This window comes from Hydra vulgaris, chromosome 07 (assembly GCF_038396675.1).
Source record: "Hydra vulgaris chromosome 07, alternate assembly HydraT2T_AEP".
NCBI lineage: Eukaryota > Metazoa > Cnidaria > Hydrozoa > Anthoathecata > Hydridae > Hydra > Hydra vulgaris.
Window position 1 is genome coordinate 18,930,001 of NC_088926.1, and position 25,675 is coordinate 18,955,675.

The 25,675-nt window shown below is 27.3% G+C and overlaps 3 protein-coding genes across 3 annotated transcripts; 1 reads left to right on the forward strand and 2 right to left on the reverse strand.

Annotated features, from left to right (window-relative positions):
* Positions 1 to 3,708: 3,708 nt before the first annotated feature.
* On the forward strand, positions 3,709 to 9,262 carry LOC105844041 (uncharacterized). The gene is made up of 2 exons (XM_065801286.1): positions 3,709 to 3,861; positions 8,011 to 9,262. The coding sequence occupies exons 1-2, from the start codon at positions 3,810 to 3,812 to the stop codon at positions 8,973 to 8,975; spliced, it is 1,017 nt and encodes a 338-aa protein (XP_065657358.1). The 5' UTR covers positions 3,709 to 3,809; the 3' UTR covers positions 8,976 to 9,262.
* Positions 9,263 to 19,931: 10,669 nt separating this feature from the next.
* On the reverse strand, positions 19,932 to 21,930 carry LOC105844042 (uncharacterized). The gene is made up of 2 exons (XM_065801287.1): positions 21,857 to 21,930; positions 19,932 to 20,813 (listed from the first exon to the last, which is right to left on the reverse strand). The coding sequence occupies exon 2, from the start codon at positions 20,799 to 20,801 to the stop codon at positions 20,028 to 20,030; it is 774 nt and encodes a 257-aa protein (XP_065657359.1). The 5' UTR covers positions 20,802 to 20,813; positions 21,857 to 21,930; the 3' UTR covers positions 19,932 to 20,027.
* Positions 21,931 to 25,036: 3,106 nt separating this feature from the next.
* On the reverse strand, positions 25,037 to 25,354 carry LOC136082608 (uncharacterized). Its single transcript, XM_065802023.1, has one exon. It carries the CDS (start codon positions 25,352 to 25,354, stop codon positions 25,037 to 25,039), a length of 318 nt encoding a protein of 105 aa, XP_065658095.1.
* Between the last annotated feature and the right edge of the window lie 321 nt (positions 25,355 to 25,675).

A 25,675-nucleotide genomic window follows, 5' to 3' on the forward strand; every position in this document is an offset into this window, starting at 1 on the left:
TCTCAAATCCGGCCTTGTATGGAATACTCTTGCCATATCTGGGGCGGATCTTCTAATGATGTCCTTTCTCTTTTAGACAAGGTGCAAAAACGCATTTTAAACATAGTTGGACCTGCTCTTGCAGCCAACCTCCAACCATTATCACATCGTCGTAATGTTGCTTCTCTTTCTCTTTTCTACAAATACTATAATGGGCACTGCTCTAAAGAGCTAGCGTCTCTTGTGCCATCTACTAAAATTCATTCTCGTGTTACTCGTCATTTAATTAAGTGTCATCCTTTTTCTGTGACTGTTCCTAAGTGCTCCAAAAACGCTTATTTGTCTAGTTTTTTTCCTCGAACATCAGCTCTTTGGAATTCGCTTCCTTCATCTTGCTTTCCTGATTCATATAATTTGCAATCTTTTAAATCGTCCGTCAATCGTTATCTTGCTCTACAATCTTCATCTTTTCTCTTACAGTAACTTCCAACTTTAATTAGTGGCTGCTTGCAGCCTTGTTGGAAGCGAAGATGTTTAAAAAAAAAAAATAATAAATAAATAAATTTTAATTTATATCAAATATTAAATTTAAGGAAGTCATAAATGTCTTAACTTCGGTAATATTTCAAACCTAAGTGGAATTTCGCACATTTGTGGAATATGTTGACACTATTATAAAGATATTTATATAAAAAATTCTTTAGAATTATTTATTTCTGTTTTTTTTATTATTTTTTTATTGGCGACTTTTTTATTATTAATTTATTGACTTGCTTATTTTCATGTCTGCATTTAAAAGTAAATTCCAATATTTTATTTAATAATCATTCTTGGGTTGCATGTGTAATTCATATTTTTCTTGTAGGCATAATATAAATTTATTATAAATTTTACTATACATACATATTATGATAGCATACTAACTTTTGAATACTTTTATTTTTAAAGGATTGCTTATGATTGGCAAAACACTTTATCCATTCACTCTCTGTCAAGCCAAAATATTGTTTGTTGGGTACAAAATCTGTTCCACAGTTTGAAAAAATTTTAAAAATTATTATAAAAGTTTCTAAAAATACTGGCTTTCAAATTGAAATGAAAATAAATTTAAAAATTGTGAAGTTTCTTGATGTCACCTTTAATTTCTAAAATTCATATAAGCCTTTCAAAAAACTGAATGATGAATTGTTATATATTAATATCAACTCAAACCAACTATCACGAACCACCCATCGCAGCTATCACGAACCACCCACCACAACTATCGCAAACCACCCATCACAATTTTGAAAATAAATTTTAATTTCAATTAATAAAAAGCTAAACCAAAACTCCTCTGATGAAAATATATTTAATTCCTTTAATAATATTTACAAATATGCCCTTAAAAGAAGTGGTTTCAAAATTTTGAACTTCAACCCTGAAAGAAAGACTACAAAATGCCAAAATAGATCTAGAAATATAATTCAGGTCAACCTAAAAAAAATATTTATTAAATATAATTATATTAGTAAAAATATTTCCACTACATAGAAGAAGCGTTTTTAAAATTGGTGAATAAGCACTTCCCGCCCTCTTATAAGATGCATAACATTTTTAACCGAAAGCTTTAATTTTTTTTTTTTTTTTTTTTTTAAACATCTTCGCTTCCAACAAGGCTGCAAGCAGCCACTAATTAAAGTTGGAAGTTACTGAAAGAGAAAAGATGAAGATTGTTGAGCAAGATAACGATTGACGGACAACTTAAAGGATTGCAAATTATATGAATCAGGAAAACAAGATGAAGGAAGCGAATTCCAAAGAGCCGATGTTCGAGGAAAAAAACTAGACGAATAAGCGTTTTTGGAGCACTTAGGAACAGCCACAGAAAAAGGATGAGACTTAATTGAATAACGAGTAACACAAGAATAAATTTTAGTAGATGGCACAAGTTGAGTTGGTTCATCCTTAATACAAGTCCTGGGTATAATAATATTTCCAAAATATATATGTTATTCTTAGAAAAGAAAATAGAAATAATTACATATGCAAACCAAGAATGTTTATTATATAAAAACTCAGAATTGATTTCTAAATGCGGGCATAAAAATAAATTTCTCATATAAAATAAGCAAATTAACAAAATAATAATGAGAAATCCCCATTAAAAATATATTTAAAAAATAGAAGTAAACACTTCTAAAGAATTATATTTATAATAGTGTCAACAAATTTCAAAAATGTGTGAAACTCCATATAGATGTGAAATATTACAGTAGTTAGACATTTATGACTTCCAGTAATATGATTCTGCTATAAATTGAAGTTTATTAATTTGAGCATTTATTTCTGATCAGTCATTATTGATAAAACACTGTATAAATTAAAAATTTGATAAGTAATTATCTACTAATTTAAATATATGTATGTGTGTGTGTATACATATATATATATATGTGTGTGTGTGTGTATACATATATATATATATATATATATATATATATATATATATATATATATATATATATATATATTCTAGAGTAAATGTTTTTAGTATACTCTTTATGGTAAAAATGGCTATTAACAACTCTTTGTCTTTAAAAATGACAAAATTAACAACACTTTATGTAAAAACCATTAAATTTAATTGAGAGACTAATTAAATTTTATCATTTTTTAAAAACCCACAAACACCTAACTTGATAGACTGAAATGTTTTTTATTTTTTTAGTAAAGTTAAAAACAATCTGAATTTTTTTATTTTTTTTACTGTTTACATACATTGACTGACAAATAGGTTGAACATGCCAAGAGTGCGAGTACATCAACTTAGAATTTATGTTTAGGCAGGCAATCAATTTAAAAAAGTATGTATTATTTTTATGTTTTTAAATCTTTTCCAGTCTTCTTAAATAATTGTTTTTTAAAAAACCTCAAGTTTGCATTTTGTGGTAAAAATTAAAGATGACCATGCATATATATGTGTGTATATGTATATATATATGTATGTATATATATGTGTGTGTGTGTGTATATATATATATATATATATATATATATATATATATATATATATATATATATATATATATATATATATATATATATATATATATATATATATATATATATATATACTCACACGTGCAGACACACACACAAACACTCTTGCTTGGTCATCTTTAATTTTTACCATCAAATGTAAACTTTATGTATTTTTTAAAATAAAATTAATTTAGAAGACCGGAAAAATAAAACCCTCAGTCGATGTAGCAGTACTCCTCATATGTTCTACATATTTTTCAGTTGATGTAGCAGCACTCCTCGCATGTTTACCTATTTGTCAGTCGATGTAGCAGCACTCCTTGCATGTTTTATTTATTTGTTGTTCGATTATGTAAACAGTATAAAAATAAAAACATCAGAATGTTTTTATTTTTATTAATAAAAAATTAAAAAACATTCCGGTCTATTATGTTGCTTTTTTGTTGTTTTTTAAAAATTAATAAAGTTTAATTAGTTTCCTCAATTAAATTTAATGGTTTTGACATAAAGTGTACTTAATTAACAATGTTTTCTTTAAACACAAAGAATTGTTAGAAGTCAATTTTACTACAAGTGGTAAACTATAAAAATATATACAGCACTCGGAATTAGGGTTGGCATTTGGCAATGCTGACTTAGCTGCCAACTTAAAAGTGTTTGAGGTCTGCAAAAAATTGCCAACCTTGTTATTACCTTGTATGTTGTATGGTAACCTCTTGGTGTCAAACTTTTGTCAAAATGTTTAGTACAAATTTTAAAAAATGTAATTTAAAAAAATTTCAATTTAATTTTTATAGTATTATCTAATGTATCATTTAACGGCATCTGGAAAAGTTGAAACATATGTAACAAAATCAGGTATTGTGTTTTTAAATACTTTGATTAATTGTAAAAGTTCATTTTACAATAGTTGTTAATAGTGATCAAAATGTTTTAATACTTAGTTTTGCTGATGCGTTGTTGATGTCAAAAAGTTTCATCAAATTGTAAACAAGACATAAAATATGCAACTTATAAATGACATAAAAACAAGACATAAAATATGCAACTTATAAATAACATAAAAACAAGACATAAAATATGCAACTTATAAATGAGAATGTAAAAACATGAAGTCTTAAATTAACCTTTCAACAGTCTAAAAAAAAATTCGATAAAATTTAACAGTTTATGTACCATTGACTAAAAGCATACAATCTAAACATTGTGTTTACAAAATACTAAATATTATTTTGTAAACACAATGTTTACAAAATGCTAAGTAGTATTTTGTAAACACAATGTTTACAAAATACTAAATAGTATTTTGTAAACAAATGTTTACAAAATACTATTTAGTATTTTGTAATGTAAATACTTTTTAATAGAATAGTATCATATCCTCAGGCATAGAGCTAGTTAAGTAGTTTGCAACACGCAAAATCAATGTTTGTCAACCACCAAACTTACACTTTTATTTTTTATATATTTTTTCCACCATACATTTCATTTTCTGTTAAGCAATGTCCAGCAATTATGATTTGGGGTACCATCACTGCCAACAGTCATACTGATTTAAAACTTTTTAAAACAATGTGAGACTCAATCCTGTGAAAAATTGCTCAAAATCGGTAGAATAGTTTGCTGGAAAGATTTTGTAAGATAAAGCACAGAATAAGTATAAAAAATTTGTTATCTCCTATATCAAGCATCTTTTTCAAATAGATTTTACTTGAAAGCAATTGTTTTTTTTATCAATAGCTTTAAGATATTGGAAAAGGTGACCTAAAAAGGTGGCCTGTTTACACTTTTTCTATGACAGGAGTTGATGATCTTAAAGCTTTTTCATGGAGAAGTGTGCAAAGATCCAGATAAAATTTTGATTGCAGCGAATATCAAAAAAAGTCAGTGAAACTTGTGGCAGAGGTGACTCTGATTTTTGCTAGTTTATCATTTGAAAAAAGAGCTTGCTGCCATGCCCTTGTTTCACTCTATCTGCTATGCTTAACACGCAGACATAATATACTTTAATTGGTATTTGCAAAAGTCTACACAAAAAATTTAGTGGAAGTACAAATGGACCAGGTTTTTTTGCTATTTAAAGTTTTTAAGACTATTTTGGTCTAAAATAAGAAAGAGTGTGGATGCAAGTTAAGTTTCAAAAATAATATACAAGATTATAATTTAAGATCTTTTTTTTTGTAACTAACTCAAGCAACTTATAAATCTAACTTAGTACCCTAACTCTTATAACTCTTAGCACCCTTGTAACTCTTTACCCTCAGAGACACCACTCATAGTTTAGTCAGAATAAAACTTAGCAGGCAAATAAATGGCTTGAATGTTTCATTAAATGATTTCAGCAAGCTACTTAATCATATCCACTTATAACGATTGAAGTTTGAAAGATCCCATAATGCATCATTAACAGACTTTGTGACTAAGTCAATTCTTTTTTTCTTTAAAGCCATTTTTCTACTCCTAATATCTAATGTAATTTTTTCTATAAAGAAAAAAAAGTTGATAAAATGTTTTTAAACTTAAAGGTACACTCTGAATGTGTGTGACTTAACAAAATAAGAATTCTGAATAAATAAATCTAACAAAATTTACTATGGTAAGAGGAATCTAATGATGGAGTTTAAAGCTTAGTGATGCGTCCTAAAGAGGGTAGATTAGGGGGAAAATATTGCTTTGAATGTGTTTTTTTGTCTTAAAAAAAAAAAATTACTGAATAAATAAATATAACAAAATCATTTTGTCATTATGCACAACACAAGAAACATAATGTCTTGTGTTAAACAAACAACACAAGGATTTGTGTATGAATTTATGTGCAATCTTGCATTTAATCGTAAAGCAAATTTACTGTTTATTTAAACTCATGTTTATCATAAAACATGCTATACTCATCAAAACGTTGAAGTAAATAACTAAAAAAAGGCGCAATGGTTTTTAAGTTATAAATTGCAATAAATGTATACTTCCATTTTATTGAAATCTTTGTTAAGAAATACAAAAATTTAATCATTAGTTTCATTTTGACAAATTTGTGCCAAATTTACATGATATAATAGTATATACTTTATCCATTTGTTTTAAACAAGATATTATGTTTGTAATTTGAATATGATATATTGAAATAAAATTTTAAAATTTACTGAAAGTGTCATGCACCTTTTTAACTTACATAGTTTCCCATAAAGTATTTACATTGGCATATATTTTCATAAACTTATATGTATATTTATTCATAAGCTGTTTTAAAGAATAAAGGATGAGAGGCTAAACGCTTAAGTAATTGTCCTAAATTACAGTCTAAAATCTGTCAGCATCAATTCAAGTCTTTAACGTTTTTTAATGAAAATTTTTTGTGCTGCATACAATACATAAGAGAAACCTCTTTGAATAATTTATGTGCTTTAGTGGTGGCAACAGAACTAGGCAGTTAATGAATTAATTCTTGGAAGAAATTATATAAAACTTGTAGTTGATATTCAAGATTAAATACAAAAAAAGATTCAAAGGTAACACAAACTTTCGAAGGTTTACCTATGATTGCTTTTCAATAACACACAACAACAAAATGACAGTCCGGAAGAAAAAATGAAAAGTTGATGTTTTAGATTTGAGCAATTAAAAAACATTTCAAGAGTCTTACCATCCTAAAAAAAACTTTGAAAAAAAGTTTTAAGTTTAAAATAAATGTAATTAAAAAAAAAAATTAGCACAAATGAAAAAAGGATATAAAGAATATTAAACAGTAGTGGAATTGAATTTCATTCTTATTAAAAACATTTAGTTACATACTTCTTAAAAACTAAATACTATTTGGTATAATATTGGTTAAAGAAACTACTTTTTTCAAGTTCATTATTGAGGTTTAAAAATTAATCTTACTTTTATTTCTTAAATTAGGAAAACCATTGTTGCACTTGCTGAAACACAATATTTTCCCATAGTTGGCAAGAGATAAACAAGGGCTTTTAAAGATTTTAGTACTAATGCATCTAAAAAAATTATATAAGATAAAAACATGATTTATTAAGTATAACTTTTTCGTTGGAGATTTTTTAGAGATTATTTACCAGTATTGCTATTCCCTTCAATATCATGTATGTTTCACCTATAATGTCAAGGCATTAGTCAGTCAGCTTGCAGCATGCAATATTTTTTTTGAAAGTGTTGTTTCCAATAAGACTGGTTTTCTACATTATTTTGTTTAATGCATTTGAATTTATCATCTGAATAGCACAAACAAATATTACAAAAAATTGTTTTATATAATGCAAAAATTGAAACTATAAAATTCTCCACAAAAAAAATTTAAATGTCCAGCAACGAATAAAACTTTGTTTTTTTTATCAACAATGGAGTGTCCAAAAATCGTGGAAATTCCTCAAGTATTAAATTAGTTGTTAAAAAATCATTTCGAGCGTTTACCTGCGTAAACATGATCTCTCATTTTCACTTCGGTCTGTATAAGTAAGATGCATCAATTATGTCTTTATTACATCGACTTAGTATAGAAACAAGGCGTCCTATGTTAAAAATTTTAAAATTAATTTAAAATGTCAACATCCTTAGTAGCAAAGTTATTTTGCCCTTAGTAGCAAAGTTATTTTGCTGATTTCTTTTTTTAAAATTTTTAAATCAAAATCAAATCTGGCCTTATTTGTGACATCGGTAATTAAGACAATGAGGTTAAATGCTCTTCCACGGTGCTCTATGACAAACTGTTAGGTCTTTTTAGAGCGCCTTAATAAGCCAAAAAAATAAATTCATATGACTTGCTAATTATTTCTATTAATATTTTCATATATCAGTGTTTAATAGATCTTGTTATAATGACGAAAATTTTATAGGCAGTATTATAAGTATTATAATGTATTTTTAAATAATCATTTTAATTTGTGTATTATACTTTTTAATTTTTGTTTTTTATATTTTATGTAATAGTATACTTATTTGTTTTACTTTTTTTAAGTTAAAATTTATGGAGATTTAAAAATGATTTTTTTTTTAAAGGAAAATCCTCAAAAGTAATGTCTTTCAAGTGTATTTTTTGCTTTTTTGCACTTGGTTTGTTGATTTGTACTCTTTCTTGGTTAGCATTTGTTCGTAATGTGGCTACTCATATGCAGCTGATGTCGGAACCAATTTATATTTCTATTAACGAAGCACAACTTTCTGAGAAATGGAGCCATGAAGATGAGTTAGATGTGCAAGACGAAGGAAAGTTTCACGTAGTCACAAATCTAATTCTTGTAACTCACAAACATTACAGCATCAATTTGCGCTATGAAGACAATCGCATACCCGACGCGAATCAACTTCAAGATAGGCAGGCTGAAATCGAATCAACTTTGCAATTAAATTTGAATAATGATAAAATAGCCGCAGTGCATGTATTATATTTTCATCCAGCTGTTGCGCAATACTTACTTAAACTTCCTTTGCAAAACTCAAAAAAACTTATTTTGCATCTAACTAAACGAGATCCAACTGTAGGCATAAATCTTGATTATATTCAAAGTTATTTAAAGCATAAACCAGTTATCCTGATGCACATGGACAATTTTTTAGGTTCAGGTTGGGAAGACGTTGATTTTACTCTTTTGAGAACTCAAAGATTGGTTTATGCATTAACGCGTCACTCAGTCACTAGTAAATTCCCTTGTAATGCTGCAGTGAGTGCATCTTGTAATCCAGGTACCGCTTACATGGGTTCCCATGATGCATTCGTTTTTCACGCAGATCGAGATTTTGAAAAAGAAATGCTTCAGGAATTAGATACTGGTCCTAATTCGAATGGTATTGAAAATGTTTTGATATGGTATCTCCGTGAAAAGATGGGTTATCGAGTAATAAATCCATGTCTTCATCTGATAGTCTACCATAATCATTGCATACCTATTCGAGATATAGGAAGGAAACGATTTAATCGTAAAGGCAAAAATGGATTAGCGCAATTTACAAGAGAATTGACATAACTTATACGGAGCATAATTATCTCATACCCGTCAATAATAGCTTGGAGAAATTTAAATATAAGATTCAATTTTATTCGAGTATTTTGAATAAATTTTTCTTCAATTTTAGATACTCATGTTTTCGACATTAAATATAAAATGTAAAATTTTTTGTAATTTTTATGAACTATTTATTAAATATTTATAGATTTTTTTTTTGCACAATTTTAATTATTATAATCTTATTCTATACTTCAAAAAATATATAAATGTATATATTTAAATAACTTTGAATTATTTTATATGAATTTAAAGGTATTTTTCAGCAATTTTGTCATTAATTGAAAATGTTTTTAATTTTTGAGAATATTTTTTCAAAAATGCGCACGGTTTAATGATTTTTGTACACGCAAACATACTTGAGTTGATAGAATTAGTTAAAGTCTGGATAAAGCTAATATTTAAAAAATAAATAGGATTAATCCTGCAATAATTAATTGCATAGCGTTTTAATTATATTTTTCTTGATTTAAGGTGTTACACTACTAAACTAAAAAAATACTGATTTTGGCGTAAAATATCAAAGTTTAGTTTTTGGACTCATTTTTTTTCCAAATTTTATCCTCTTTCATTTGATTTAACTATCTTGTAATTATTTGATAGTATAAAACTTTTAAAAATTTCATTTTTTTTATGGGTTTGAGCCATAGCAACGCCTTAGCAACAAAACAAAAACCCTTACTTAACCTCTAAAATGTAAGTTAAAATGGCTTCTTTTAAAACAAAGCAGTATATATATCAGCAAACTCAATTCCACTTTAGGTTAAAAATCTGATAATACCAGTTTATTAAGACTTTCAAGACGATCAACTACTATTGAAATACCTTCATGACTAGACTCAAAATCTGAAAGATTCCTCGAATGCCATCATAAAGTCCAGAGTTCCGAAGAACACTTTTTTTAGTAAAAAAGTAGCTGAAATGGGAACATACTCTGCTGTGATTTGTTTTAATAATGGGAGTAAAGGTATTTTGAGTGTTTCAAACTTTAACTGGGTATATAACAGTCATAACATCTATTCAATTTGACAAATCTTTTATGAAGCAAAAGGCAGTACAAAAGTGTATAAAACAATGAAAAAGTTGAGATCAGTAGCCAAAGGGTTCAGTGATAAATAAAAGTCCAATTAAACTAATCTGTCATGTTTTTGATGGACACTACGCAAGATTTTACTTCAAAAAAAAAAATTTAATGTGTTTTTTACAACTTTTGATTTTTGTAATACTAGGGTAACTTTGAAACGTAATATCTTTACATTGGCTAATGACTTTTGACTTAGGGTATACTCAGTATACTTAAGAAATTCGGTTAACAATTTTAAAAATTCTTGTTCCTATTTTTTTTAGTAAAGAAATTAGTTCCCATGTTAAGTCAAATCACTTAGTGTTTTGAGCATATTTTCAATAATTTATGATTAAATTTAAAATAAGTCCTTAAATTAAAAATCCATCTGTCAACCGGAATCAAACATTAAAATGCATCAATCTACAAAGTTTGAACGAGAGAAAATTTATGTTGGTGAAGATATTACGTCACAAAGTTATTAAATTTTAGGCATTTTTTAGAGTTTTTCCGCCATTATGGATGTAAAAAAAAAATTTTATTTCAGATATTTTTTAAATATATCTCACCAGAAAAACATTAGTGTTTGGCTTTATTCCAATTAAAAATGCTTTTTAGTAGTGTACCGCCTTAAAAAAAATAATTTATAAATAGGCTTGCTAATATGCGAATAAAATCCATATACTAATAATAAATGCGAATGAAATCCATTTTAGTTTTATTTTTTTTTTATTTTTATACTATTCATTACATATATTATAATTTTTTTTTATCAATTTTTTGTTTTTTATTATAATATATAAGAATAAGATACAAAAAAATAAAGGAATAAAAGTTACTAGTGAAGCTCTCTTTAAATTATATAAAGAATAAGAAATAAAGAATAAAAGAACGGGGATACTCCAAGAAGTCACAGAGATGCTAGTATTAGAGAAGTTAGAACTTTTTCTTGTTATGTCGTGTACGGCTTGCATCCATCAAACTACTGAGTCTTCCGAACCGCTGACTTATGCAAACAATATCTATAAATTCCTGAATAAATATCACGTCTAAAATGTCAATAGTTCAAAGAAAGAATGCGGATAAAAATCTTCATAGTTTTCAACAAAAATCATGCCTTGCGCCCACTTAATCTCATTTGTCTGATAAAATCATTAGAATCTTATTTGCCAAATATGATTATTATAATCTTATTTATCAAACAATAAAAATATATTTGTACTGGTGTACTTCTAAATACACTTCTAGATAATCTAAAAGGTTGTGCATAAAAAAATATAAAGCCATACTATGGTGTCGTTGTATGTGAAGCCAGATTATCAAACGTTGGTGAGTTTACGCACCAACTACCGAAAAAAATGCCAAAACAATACCAAGGAATGGTTCACCTCCAAAATTAGCAAACATACAAATATTTGCAGATACGTATAAACCCGAACACATGCATCCATTTTTATTTTTTTATTTGCAAAACTATTTTGTTCCGCAAATAAGATCTTAATAAGTATGAATTTGTATTATCGGCAAATATAATACTATTTAGTTAGCTTTATTAATGTCATTTATATATATATTTAAGATGAGCAGCCGTGGCGCAGTGGTTAGAGTTCTGGCTCAGAACCCAGAGGTCCCAGGTTCAACGCCGGCTCTAGCCCAATAAGCGACATTGGTAAGGAAAGAGGCGTGAACTTCAAGTTAAATGCTCTCCCGCGGTGCTCCGTGATAAGACCGTAAGGACTTCTGGGAGCACCTAAATAACCTAAAAAAAAAAAATAAAAAGGGCCCTAAAATAGAACCTTGTGGTACACCAAGTATTATTTCAGTCATTTTATTACAGCATCCATCATTGTATGATACTGCTTCCGTTTTATCAAGTAACTTTCACACATTTTAATAGAGAATTTTTTATGCTGTAGTATTTAAGTTTTTGAAGCAAAATATTATTCTATTATAAATGATTCGTTCTAATATTTTTGAGAGTATTAGAAGGTTAGGAATTAGGTTGGTAGTTACATTTGTTTGAAACCTGTAACCTGTTTGGTTTCTGTAAAGTACTTGTTAAATTTGTTTGCAATATTGCTCGTTTTAGTTATACTTTCATTTAGATAGCTTGAATATGTCTTAAGTTTACCAGTTATTTCTTTTGCACTTATTTTGCGTCTCTATTTAAGTCATTTGATGTATGTACACTCCTCTGCGACTACAGCTATTTAAGACGTATGTGCGCATTTAATTTATATATAAATTTATATACGTGCGTAGGTAATTCCGAGCTCAAGTGATTTGCCCCGAGAAAAAAAAATTCAGACAAAACACAAGTCATGTTCGGGATACTAAAACGTTTAAAGGATCTTAATTTTAAAAAATACTGATAGTTGTGTTAATTTTTTGTTTTTTATTTCAAATTAAATTCACATGTAAAGCTTTCTAAACAAATGCTAGATAGACTACATTTTGATAAAAGCATATATCTATAAAAGGAGGTTTTTTTGTGTATTAATTACCACGAATTTATTATACCATTTATAAAAAATTTCAAAAATACTCTGATTTAAATAAGATAATTTTAATTAACAGTATGTTACCTGCTTTAGTTTCCAACAATAGGAGCGCCCCGTAAGTAACAAAATATTGGTAATTTACGATCAGAATCATGAATTATAAGGTGGATTATAAAAATTTAGATTAGACAAAAACGTCAAAGCAAGTAAACTATGTTTAATCTTTGATATAAATCTAAAAATTGCGAGGCCCAAGGTTGCTGCATAGTTGACCTATAGATAAATTTGGCCTCGATTTCCATTTATTTTAAAGAAAATTTATTATTTTTAAGTTAAGGCTTCAAAAAAAAAAGGTTTTAAATAAGTAAAACGAATTTTTTAATATTAACTAAAATGAAACTATTATTTTATATGCACTGGCACTATTACTGTTCGAGAAATTAGTTATGAACTTAACACTTTAACCTGATAAAATCTTTTATTTAAAAAATTGATATCAAAACTTTAAGGGTATCTTAAGGACCAAAAGTTTATTAACGAGAAACTGGTGACCTTTTTAAATCATTTAGTTGAAAAACAATTCTTTTCGCAACATTTTATATTTTAAATCTTAGAAGCATATGCAGAAATATTTTTCTAAAACATATATTCCAAACTTAGTGAAAATAAAAACAAGACACTTTTTTTGAATTGAGTTTTATTTGAATATGACTAGGGATTCGTCAAATTTGATAAGTCGTTGGGTAGAATGCCAAAAATATGTATGGCGGTCATTATCTCTACTGGTAAATAAAGGGCAAGTAAATTATAAATTAATCTTTGTATGATTTCGACTTGACATTAAAAGAATTTCATCAGGATTTGACGGTATTCCCAATAGTATACTAATTTCAAATAAAAAAAGCATCAGTAGACCATTGTTCTATATAGTCAAGCTTTCACTGGGCCAAGGAATATTTCCTGATGTACTAAAACTCGCAAAAGTAATTCCAGTTTATAAAAATAAAGATCATGCAAATGTTTCTAACTACAGGCCTATATCATTGTTCTCTGTATTTTCAAAGATATTCGAACGTGTAATTTATAATAGAATCTTTGACCACTTAACAAAAAACAATTTTTTTTTATCCAAAACATTCGGATTTCAGAAAAATCTTTCAACTGAACATGCGATTATTGAATTAGTCGATCAAATAAATAATGACTTTAATGAAAATAAATTTACCTTAGGTATATTTATTGATCTAACTAAAGCTTTTGACACTGTTGATCATTCCATCTTGTTAGAAAAATTAAAGTATTATGGGGTAATTAATAAGGACTTCAATTGGATTAAAAGTTACCTTACTGATAGAACACAATATGTTTATAAAAAAGAATACGGAATTCTTAAAGTCCTCTGTGGAGTACCCCAAGGATCAATACTAGGCCCTCTCTTATTCTTAGTTTATATAAACTACCAGATCTTTTTTTAAATAATAAAGAAATAAAACAGGAAGGCTCTTTAAAGTTCTTAGGGATACTTGTGGACAAGCATTTATCTTGGCTTCCCCATATTAAATATTTACAATCAAAAGTTAGTAAAGCCATCGGCATGAAATACCGAGTTCGTCCTTATGTTAATATTATATGTCTTAAATTAATTTACTTCTCTTTAATTCATTGTTTTATCAGTTATGCCAATATTACATGGGGCAGCACGCAAACTACTAAACTTAAGAATATACTTAGTGTTCAAAAACATGCGTGTAGAATTATATACGGAAAAAAAAAGAAGGGAGCACACGAAACCCTTAATGCTTGACATGAAAATGATGAATATTTATGAAATAAATATTTATCAACACCTAATTTTTATGTATAAGTTTACAAATAATCTAACTCCAGTAAATTTTAATTGTAAGTTTAAAAAAATATAAATGAAAAGTATTTCCTTAGAACAAACCAATCAAATTTCTTTAAATTGCCTAAGAAACTAAACAAGTTTACAGAGTGTTCAATAGCATTTCGCGGACCAAAAATATGGAACTATTTTAAAAAAAAAGAAGCTAAAAAAGATAATATGGTAAAATCATTAAACTCATTTAAGTTGCTAGCAAAAAAACACATTTTTAATTCGGAGGAATTACAAGAACTCCGTTAAGTTTTATCAAAATAGTTTTACTTTTTTATTCTTTGAAAAATTAATTGTACATATCTTTTGTAGTTATTTATGCAATGGTGTATATATTTTAAATCCTTGAGTATTTAAATTTGAAGTTTTTACATCTTACTTTTATCTGCAGTTTATTTGAACATTTTGACGACATTTATTTTTTCAAGGGGCTCTATGAAAAGATTGTGGTGGTATTGTATCACCCATATCTTCTTTGAGTCCCGGTCTGTTTTTTAAATTGTCTTATTTGTTTATATATTTTATTACGTGATATTCTTATGTAACTTATTTTATTAAACAGCAAAATATATTCTAAACTAAAAAAAAAAAAAAATCTAATGGGACCTAAAATTAATTTTTTTGTTAATCTAATAAATAAGAAGATAACATATAATTCAGGTAGACTTTGCTTAGAGTTTCTCTCCTAATCTTAAGTAAAGCTTTGATATCTTATATCGAAAAATATGACTATTTAAATAATTATGGACGGTAGTGTATATATAATATGTGCTTTATATATTATTTATTTACTATATAACGTAAGCAAGTTTGCCAGACCCCTTTTTTGCAAGTTTTTCAAAAATAGTTTTACTTAAGTGAAAAACTGCATAATAAAGTACTTCAAAAAATATCGAACTGATTTAATCTTAGTCATTAAAAACAAGTAATAAACAGAATATGTTGGTTACAAATTTTATGGACACATCAGAGGCCTACACAATTTTTGAAAAAAAATATTGCATACTTCTCTCCTACTTATAAAGTAGGAGAGAAGTATGCAACATTCCACCACGTGTCCTAATTTATTAAAATGAAGAAAACATGTTTAAGAGCTGTGAGCAAGCAAACGATCCATAAAAGTGGACATTCAAATTCAAGGAATTTGAATTTGAAAAGAAAAAAGACTAATCAAACCAAGACTATTAAAATCACTAAGAGTATAGTTGATTACAACAGCAAAAAAAAACTAAATCGTTAACTGCAAAAACATATCATATCAAAGAATTGTCAAAATTTGTAATTAAAAATGTTTTAAAGTATTTCATATTGTCCATATCATAGTTATGGTTTCATTTCTACACCCTTTAAAGTTGTAATTAAGAAAAGTAAGATGCAATTGAGAAAGTGAAAGTTGTAATTAAGAAACGTTACATGTAGTTGAGAAGATAAATGTTGTAATTAAGAAAGGTAAAATGTAATTGAGAAGATAAAAGTTGCGATTAAGAAACGTCAGATGTAATTGAGAAAATGAAAGTTGTAAATAAGAAATCGTAAAATGTAATTGAGATGATGGTTGCAGTTAAGAAAAGTATAAAGAATACAAAGTTCTTTGTATTTTGAATTTTGTAGTTCTAAAATACTTTGTAATTTAAGGCTGGAAATAATAGTATAATATCAATAAAATATAAAAAGTCATGAAAAAGGCATTTGAGGTTTAGGCGGTAACTGGAAAAATCCTATTGGGTGTCAATTAAAACTTTCTTGAGATTTCAGATGAATAATAATTAAAACACAAATAGTTTATTTACATAAAAATATAGAACTTAAAGAAGGTCATTAAAAATCATTGCAATTTTCAATTAAGCACTGACTTAGATGTCTTCTATATTTAAAATCGTTGCGTAATGCGTGGTTGTATGTTGTATAGCGCGTGTATCACCTCCCATTACTGTATTTTTGGCCGCAATAACAATTCTTTCTAAATACTGCATTCGTTGTTTCATAATCCCAGCACCGAATACAGGTGGAATGCAAATCACATTTTAAGCATTAACTTTTATTTTGGACCAGATAGTTTCCACTGTATTTAACATTGGACTTTAGGGTCCTAATCGTAACAACTGAACCGGTAAATTTTCAAACACCCTTTCCAAACGAGCGTGACATGGAGCATTGTATGTAATGACGACCAATTCCTCTAAAAGATTCCCGCATGTAGCCCACTGGTTAAACATAGCCAACATCCACTTGTCACAAGAATCTGCTTTAAATGATCCTCTGAGAGTTTCCATAATGAGACACTTGTTGTTGATATAGCTGCAATCAAATGTATGTTTGCACCTTTTGAAGAAGGTATTTTCATTATTGATCTTTTTTTCTGTTTGGCACGTCCTTGCGTTTTTCTACAAAAAGGATAAAATTTTGTTTCATCCGACCAAACTATCGTATGACCATTTGTGATGTGTTCGTTGATGTTCCTAACATATACAGCTCTATTTTGTTTGTTCTCATCACTATTCATTGTAGTAAGCTCCTTGCGCACTTTTTAAATGAAAATAGGCTGCCTTCGAGGCAATTGGTAATTGTGGTTGTGCTGACGCTAATATTAAATTGTCTTAATATCCTTGTTTTAATAGCCACCAATGTCAACTAACAGTTACTTTCAATCCATGTTAGTGTTTCTTCGATTTGATTATCAGGTAATTTTTTTGGTTTAAAGCCACCTCTTCCAATGAAATTTAAATTTCTGCTGCGAACTCAATTGTATGCTGTCTTATATTTGACACCTAAAGTTTGCGCCAGAGTCACCCGACAATCGTCGTTTTGCTCAGCACATTCAATAACTCTTCTTCTATAATTCGATGAAGATAAAACGTAATGTTTTCTTTCAACTTGTTCAGTTGTATGTATTTCATATGTAAAAATTAGACAAAATGTTTCTGGTTGTTCCAGAAGTGGATGTAAGTTTGGTTAAATAAACGCTTACACGGATTCAATTTAATAGCAGACTTTCCGTTCATAGTGTATTGACAAATAACACAACGATCTTTCAATTCCATTACTGTATTACAGTATTGCAGGTGCATACAAATGCTAAATTTGATATTATTAACTTATTAAAATACATGTCCAAGAAGATTTTTTATAAGGACCTTTAAGCTTACATTATGAATTCGCAATTACAAATAATGTAATCTCATTTATATATTACGATTTCTTAATTACAACTTTTGTTTTTCTAGTTACATATTGCGATTTCTTATTTACAAGTTGGGTTGGTGTAGCGGAATAGTGTCGCAAAATTTTTAATTGTCGCAAATTTTTATTGTTGAAAATGTGAAAAAGGAATAGTGGTGCAAATTGTCGCATGATTAATTGTCGAATAACAGAATAAGAAATAGTATCGCAAAAAAAAAAAAACGGAATAGTGTCGCAAATGAGTTTAAGGAATAGTGTCGAAAACAAAAAAACAGAATCAAAGTTACCTTTATATATATATATATATATATATATATATATATATATATATATATATATATATATATATATATATATATATATATATATGCTTTTATTTGCTTCATATATATATATATGAAGCAAAAATGTTGACAATGTTTTGACAACATCATGCTCAACGCCGTTAATGCATGTACTGGAAAATACAAGAATTTTGCGTTTTTTATAAAAAGGTTATGTTTCACTGCATTTTTTTATCCCGAATAATTTATTTTTTTTAATCTTTTTTATCTCCTAGCGCTTTAGCTTGTCTAAAATCAAACAAGTTAAATTTTTTTTAAATTACTTAAGTTTAAAATTTTGCTTTATAGTTAATAAACCATATTTTGGTATAAAATGGTGCTGCTCTCAATGAAGATAAAACATTAAATTGAAAAAACAACTTTTTCAAAAAAGTTTTTAGTTATATGTTTAATTTCTAACCAGTCATATGTCTGCAAACATATTAAAGGTCGAAAAAAATTAGTTAGTTCAAGTTTAAAATCTGTTTTTTCCATTTTATATGAAAGTTTTCATTAATATGAGTGAGAAGAACACATAAATTGACATACGACTAGTTAGACTTTTAAAGTTAAATCTCTTGAGGTTTATTTAAAAGTCTAAGCTCAAAATTTAATTATTACTGTGATGTGAACCACCCCTATTTTATAATGCCATAAAACTATTCAATTAAAATTCCGGTTTTTAAATTACCATAGATTAATATATATATTTTATTTGAATATATACATATATTTTTTTTTTTTTTGTAGAAAATATGTATACATATTTTCTTATTCCATCGCAAAAGATATGTTGAGTTTTAAACAATATATATAGATATTGTTTAAACTTAACATATCTTTTAAAACTTAACATATCATTTTGTTTATAAACAAATGGTCCAGACCGGAAAAAAAAATACGTTTGCTATCACCGAGAACAAACAAGACAAAAAAGTTTGAGAACTTACATTAACGGCGTTGAGTGACAAAACGTTTATCGCAGCAAAAACGTCAAATGGAACTTTTACACTTTTAAACGTGGATAATTTTTCAATTAACTGCTTATAAGTCATAGTTCTTATATAAATATTGATCAAGATAAAATTTTCTATCCAACCGTATAAAGTTTATAGAACTTTAGAGGTGTAAAAATGGACCCTTTTTTGCCCCTAAAATTGCCCCAAAAGAGATACTACTGTAGCGCAATCAATTGGGTTTTTTTTACGCCCACTGAAAGACTGTGCACTTTCTCTCTGCCAAATTTCAGCATTATACTATTTTTGTCTGGGTTTGACCCTTTTTTTTGTTGCTAATTCTCTCCGACCACAATTCCGTTTTTACTATTTGCGACACTATTCTGTTTACAGTGTTTGCAACACCATTCTGTTTTTACTATTTGCGACACTATTCCTTTTTTTTGTTTTCGACACTATTCATTAAATTCATTTGCGACACTATTCCTTTTTTTTTTGCGACATATTATATCGATATTATTCCGAAATTCATTTTTCGACATTATTCCTGTCACCCGTTGGGTTTCTCGATTACATTTTAAAATTTTCTAACTACATTGTGTTTCTTAATTACATATTGCGATTTCTAAATTGCATGTTGCATTTCTCAGTTACATCTCACTTTTCTTAATTACAACTTTCAAGTTCTCAATTTCATCTTGAAAACGAAGGAGTTGAATTTTTGCCATTGTTGGACGCAGCTTTTTTTTTATTAATAGTAAAAATTTGAATCTTTTTTAATAAAACTTTAATTTTATTTAAAAAAAACATAATAGCGTAAAAATAATATTGCAAACGCATTTAAATACATATAAATACATTCGAGTTTTAAAAAACGCAAACTTTTCCCTCCATTTTTCCACTCTAGAATTTCATTACATCATTCTGCTATCTTAAGTTCTTAGCGGTTTATTATTTTATAGAAAAATCATTTGTTTAAGCAAAAAGATCTTTTAAAATTAAGTTATATAAGTACATAAACTCGAAAATAAAATTAAAAAAAGAAAAAGCTTTGTTTCGTACATTTTGTTATACTAAATTGTAAATAGAAAGTTATTTACTCTCCATAAAAAATAAGATCGGAGCGATCATTTTCGTTTTTTTTTAAGAGATATTCATTCATGGCGTTGAATAAAACCCTGTTCAGTCTTTCTAAGAATAATTCATTTCTTTCTTCAGAATCTTTCATTGACATTTTTAATGTCGTAAAATCACAAAGGTACACATTTTTAAGTTTATTGCATTGTTTTTTTATGGAAGTGCCTTTATCTGAAACAACAACAATTGGAATTTCATTACTTTTTCGCAGATATACAATTTCCTTGATCCATTTTTTCACCTTTTGTGAACCTTTCTTTTCTTGCGCAAAATAGAGGATAAAGTCTGCGTTTGTCACTGTTGCCTTGTAAGTAATAGATGCGTTTTTTCTGTAACCAGCATCAATATCAAAAACCTTAAATGAAATAATGTTTGAAACCAGTGAAGGCTTTCGGAAAAAGGATTTAAAGCGTGAAACTCTTTTAGTTGAAAGTAGTTCTCCCGCCGCTCGTTGTATACACTGCGACACTCTTATTTGAGGTTTTGTGGGTCCCGAAATTTTTTCGTTAACATTTTGTTCAATGAAAGCATTATATTCTGGTATCAGATTTCGACGAGGTAACAATTCTTTTTTAACAACTTGTTCTATAAATAAACTTTTTAAACTCTCTGAATCACCAATAACAGTCATGTTTCCAATATCAGAGCTCGTCGGAGTAATCTCACTAACAAATGGGCGTTTAATTGAGTCCGTAAAACTGCGCCATTTTTGTCTTCCTGCATTAGTAGTCATTTTACCTAGTATCTAAAATAAAATTTAAAGTTAGACAAAACATTTTTTTATAACCATGCAAAAATGACCAGTAATAAATCAACTGTTTTGAAATGCTCATAAATAAATACTCGGTAACTTCCGTAAATGAAACTCGGTTTGTCAATTTATTTGCTCTATTAAAAAAAGACCACTTAATTAGCAAACAACACTTCCTCATGACTCGATGAATGAATAAATTGACATGAAGTTGGTAAGTAAAAATATTTTTATACAGTTTTTTTTATAAATTTTGTTATATCATGAATTTTTAAATGTTAAAATTTTTAAATTTTTAAATGTTCAAGTGTTAAAAACCTCTTACTTAGATATTTTTAACACTCTTTTTTTTTAGAGTCTTTTAACTCAAAAGTCAAAGTGTTAAAACGTTTTCAAAATAAACTCCGAATTGAATTTCAGACAAAACTTATTAAATTCACTTTATTTTAAAATATATAAGTTCTAGTGGTAACACAAATCGCAACCAACTTATTAACAATTACTACAAATGCTTTTCACAAAAATAAATGTTATAAATTTGTAACAAACAAAAAATGTTCAAAACAACTCTTTATACTTGGAATTTATATGTGGATATTAAACAATTATAAAAAGGATTAAAACTTACCAAAATTAACGATGTTATGATGTAACAGCAATAAATATATACACAAATGTTGTTTGACAATAACTTACGTTTGAAAGAGTCTAATAGTGCGCTAAAATTATTCAACAAAATAGTTTAATTTTAAAAGCAAAGTTTTGAGGTTGTCGCTTCAAATGCAAAATTGTAAATTACCCACGTGATGCATGTTTGTCTTAAAATTATCATTTTTAATTTATTACATACGTAATTTTCAAACGTAACTGAAAATCGTCGTATTTAAATGTTTTTAGTTGGAATTTGTAAAAAACGTAATTCCATAATACATGACGTAGCTCATGTAATATGGAATTACGCTCGCAAATTTGAAATTAAAATATTTTTGAAATAAAATAAAAAGATTTTGAATAAAAAAAGAGTTACTTTTTCTTACACTCCAACAGACTTGAACTCCAACAGACTTGAACGCCGGTCTCTTTTGACAATAGTGGCGGGAAATCAAACAACCACTAAAGATAAAAACTCTTTAGAAATAAAAAAACAACTATTTGCACAATTTTTCGCGCAACTAATTGCACAATTAATTTATTTAAAATAAAGTGATATAAAATATAATATAAGTTGTGAAAATTTTTGATGTTTTACAACGACTTACATAGCATCTAATTTTAAACGTCTTTTTTATACCCAAGTTCCCTTAAAATTTAGCTTTAATTTTAAGAAATTTCCGTTAATTAAAATTTCTGATTTTTAAAGGAAGTTTAATTATGTAGAGTAAAATGGGATAATTTTGCCACTTTGGAAATTTTGCCACCAATTGGTGTATATCTACTTTTATAACTATAACTTTACTCAGGAATAAGATTTTTTTATAATTCAAATTTCTATTAGAAGAAAAACAAATTTCTTATCGAATTATGTAAAAAAAAATCTTCTTTTTGTGAAAACTTGATAAGAAAATTAATTGACAAAAAGAATCTAAAACAGAAATTTTAAAATTCTCATAAAAATCAAATTATTTATTTCCATTAAAAAAATTTTTCTTTCTAATTTTGTTTGGTTTCAAAATTATTACGGAAATACTAAATGGGGGAATTTCGCCACCTCTTTATATTAAATATAAATGCGCTTTGATTGGATAATTAATATTATTTTCCTTCCTCTTGTTTTGGTAATTAATTTATCAGTTTATGTTGGTCTTATGTGCTTTTGATTAGATAATTTAATTAATATGTCTAATTAAAAAAATTTAGGTAAGCAATTAATAAATAAAGTAAAGAAATAGTTAGTATGCACTTTGATTGGATATTTAATATCATCTTCATCTTCTTGCTTTGATAATTAATATCTCAGGTCATGTCGGTCTTATAATCAATTTAAATTAACTGAAAAAAATCGCATAAAACAAAACGCACAAATAAAGTATCGCATAAAAAAAGACCGCATAAAAAGAGGTTTGAGTGTATATATATATAAATACTGGAAAGTTCAATATTTTAAAGGTTTGAGTTATCAGGAGTTTACTCTGTGTGTGTTTATATATATATATATATATATATATATATATATATATATATATATATATATATATATATATATATATATATATATATATATATATATATATATATATATATATATATATATATATATATATATATATATATATATATAGGAGAACATAGGGCAAGATGACGAACGTTTCGGAAAACGCCTGTATCTTAGTCAATATCTGTCCCAAAAATTAAAACTTGATTTAAAAGTGATAAAAAATCATTCCGCGTCACTTATGTATCAAAAAACCACTCTAAAAGTAGAAAATAGCTAAGGAAAAACTCATTAAACGATGTTAACTCAAATCGTCATCTTGCCCGCATACGGGGCAAGATGACGATTTGAGTTAACAAAGTTTAAAACTTTAAGGAAAGAAAACTCTATGAAGCTAAAAACGCCTCAAAAACCATCATCACAAATTCTTTTTTATTAAAAAAGTAATACAAATAAAGGTGTAACTTTTAAAACTAATAAATTATACATTTATATCGGTCAATGCAAAAAAAAACAGTAACAACCTAGTAATCTGTTTGTAGCAAACTCCAACGCAACAAAATAAAACTATTGTCAAACAAATATTGTATTTCGTAATAAAATAATTACTGAACAATACAAGAATAGCAAACAGTACAAGTAAACTTCCGTTTAGTATAGATTACGGACAAGCCATCTTGCCCCGGTCATCTTGCCCCAGGCTAATACAATCTTTACGATGAATCAGAATCAGTACATAATCAAATTATCATAGCCTAATACTTCTTGTATGGCTTCCAGTTTCATCAAATTAAATAAAAATTTCTCGCTTACCTTTAGCTGGTGATGTAGCGATGTAATAAATCAAGTAAAACGAGGATAAAAAGTTTTTTTCTCAATGTCGGAAAAACTTTTTAATACTTAACTTTCGTCACAAAAATAATGTTTAAAAAGAAACCATTGATAAATCTAGTAAAACTAATCTACTTCCCTTTCAATTAAAGTCAACTGTTATATTTAGTTTTGCTTAAGAGATAACTGTATGTTGTCATCTTGCCCCATTCGTCATCTTACCCCATGTTCCCCTATATATATATATATATATATATATATATATATATATATATATATATATATATATATATATATATATATATATATATATATATATATATATATATATATATATATATATATATATATATATATATATATGGTATAATAAAATAAGTGTTTTTATTGATTTTTGAATAAGACAAGTTTAGTCAACTGCTTCCTAAACTTTTTTCCAGTCAATTTGTTAGTTACTCCTTTGCCTTGGTGATGATAACTTATCTTGGATTAATTTTCTGAAATAACTTTAATTAGTGAAAATAAATGATTATCAGTTATAGCTGAATCAAACATATGATGAGTTAGTTCTGTGAATACTTTTGATAAATCAACTGATATTAAAAAACTTGAAATTGCATTTTTCAACATCTTTTTTCAACATTTTGGAAACATCTTTCAGTTTCTTCGCATGCCAAAACAACATTTTTGCTTGGTTTAACCAAACCTCCCCTGTCTTTAAATTTCAAAAAGCAAGTTTCTTCCAAATGATTAGTTATCAATGCATTCTGACATGTAATACAGATTATTTTATTGGCAGTCATCTTAGCTACATATCTAGAATTACCGCCTTTTTATATTCCAAAATATTACCGCCTTTTTATATTCCAAAAGATTACAAAAATTTGAAATATCTGCATAATCATGATTTATACGCTTGAGTTCTCTCTCTAACAAATCATATTTTTTGATCAACCCAATTTCAGTCATTGATATTTTAGTATCAGCAGCAGTAAAAGAATCATCTAAAATACTTAAAATTTCAGTTTTATCTCTAATGCTATTGTTTCCTTTCCCGCACTGAATGTTACTTCGCAATAAAATGAGTTTATAAGTGGCTGTGAATTGTTGTGCATTTGGATTATTGTTAAACATTTCAGCAGATCCAACTGCACCAAAAAAAAGCTCTAGATGGTCTTGACTGAGCTTATATGTCAGTAGATATTTTAATAGTGAATCTTCTTTTTCCATCCAATCAAGAAAATATGCCTTGTACAGATTTTGTTGCAATCAAAAATCCAATAAAAACAGTCTTTCGACTGGAAGAGATTATTCGATTACCAGTTGCATCTTTAAGAAAAAGAATATAGTTGTTTGCCATATAAAGAAATGGAAACCACATCGGTTTATAACAAACACGTAATGCTGAATGAAATAAATGATCTATTGTTCTAATAAACTTAACAGTAGTATTGCATCCTTTAAACTGTGGCAACTTGAGATTTTGTGAACAATTATGTAAGACATCAGCATCACTTGAACTAAAAATTTGTGATGCTAAGTTTACTTTCATTTTTTATTACCAAAATTCTTTATGTGCTAACTTTAATCTGTTCCCTAATTTAAGTCCTTCTTGTGATTGTTTTATTAAAGTCGGTGAATTAAAATTATTACGTTTAAGTGGTAAAAGTCACGTAGATAAACGTGACTATTGTATTTTTATAGTTATCATGGGAATTATAACTTTGTATTTATATACAAATTTATGTAATAGAAGGAAGGTTGAAAAACGCTCAAATAGTTGTTTTTAATATATATATATAAACCAATGCAAGAAAGCAACAAGCTATTTCGGCTATTATGCCACCAGTATTTGATGGCAACCATCAACAGT

Bases quoted from the DNA above. Each gene is read 5' to 3' on its own strand.
- LOC105844041 (XM_065801286.1), top strand. From the start codon at position 3,810: ATGTATCATTTAACGGCATCTGGAAAAGTTGAAACATATGTAACAAAA. The intron at 3,862-8,010 runs GTATTGTGTTTT...TTTTTTTTAAAG, and splicing joins AACATATGTAACAAAATCAG to GAAAATCCTCAAAAGTAATG.
- LOC105844042 (XM_065801287.1), bottom strand. From the start codon at position 20,801: ATGACTACTAATGCAGGAAGACAAAAATGGCGCAGTTTTACGGACTCA.
- LOC136082608 (XM_065802023.1), bottom strand. From the start codon at position 25,354: ATGAAAGTAAACTTAGCATCACAAATTTTTAGTTCAAGTGATGCTGAT.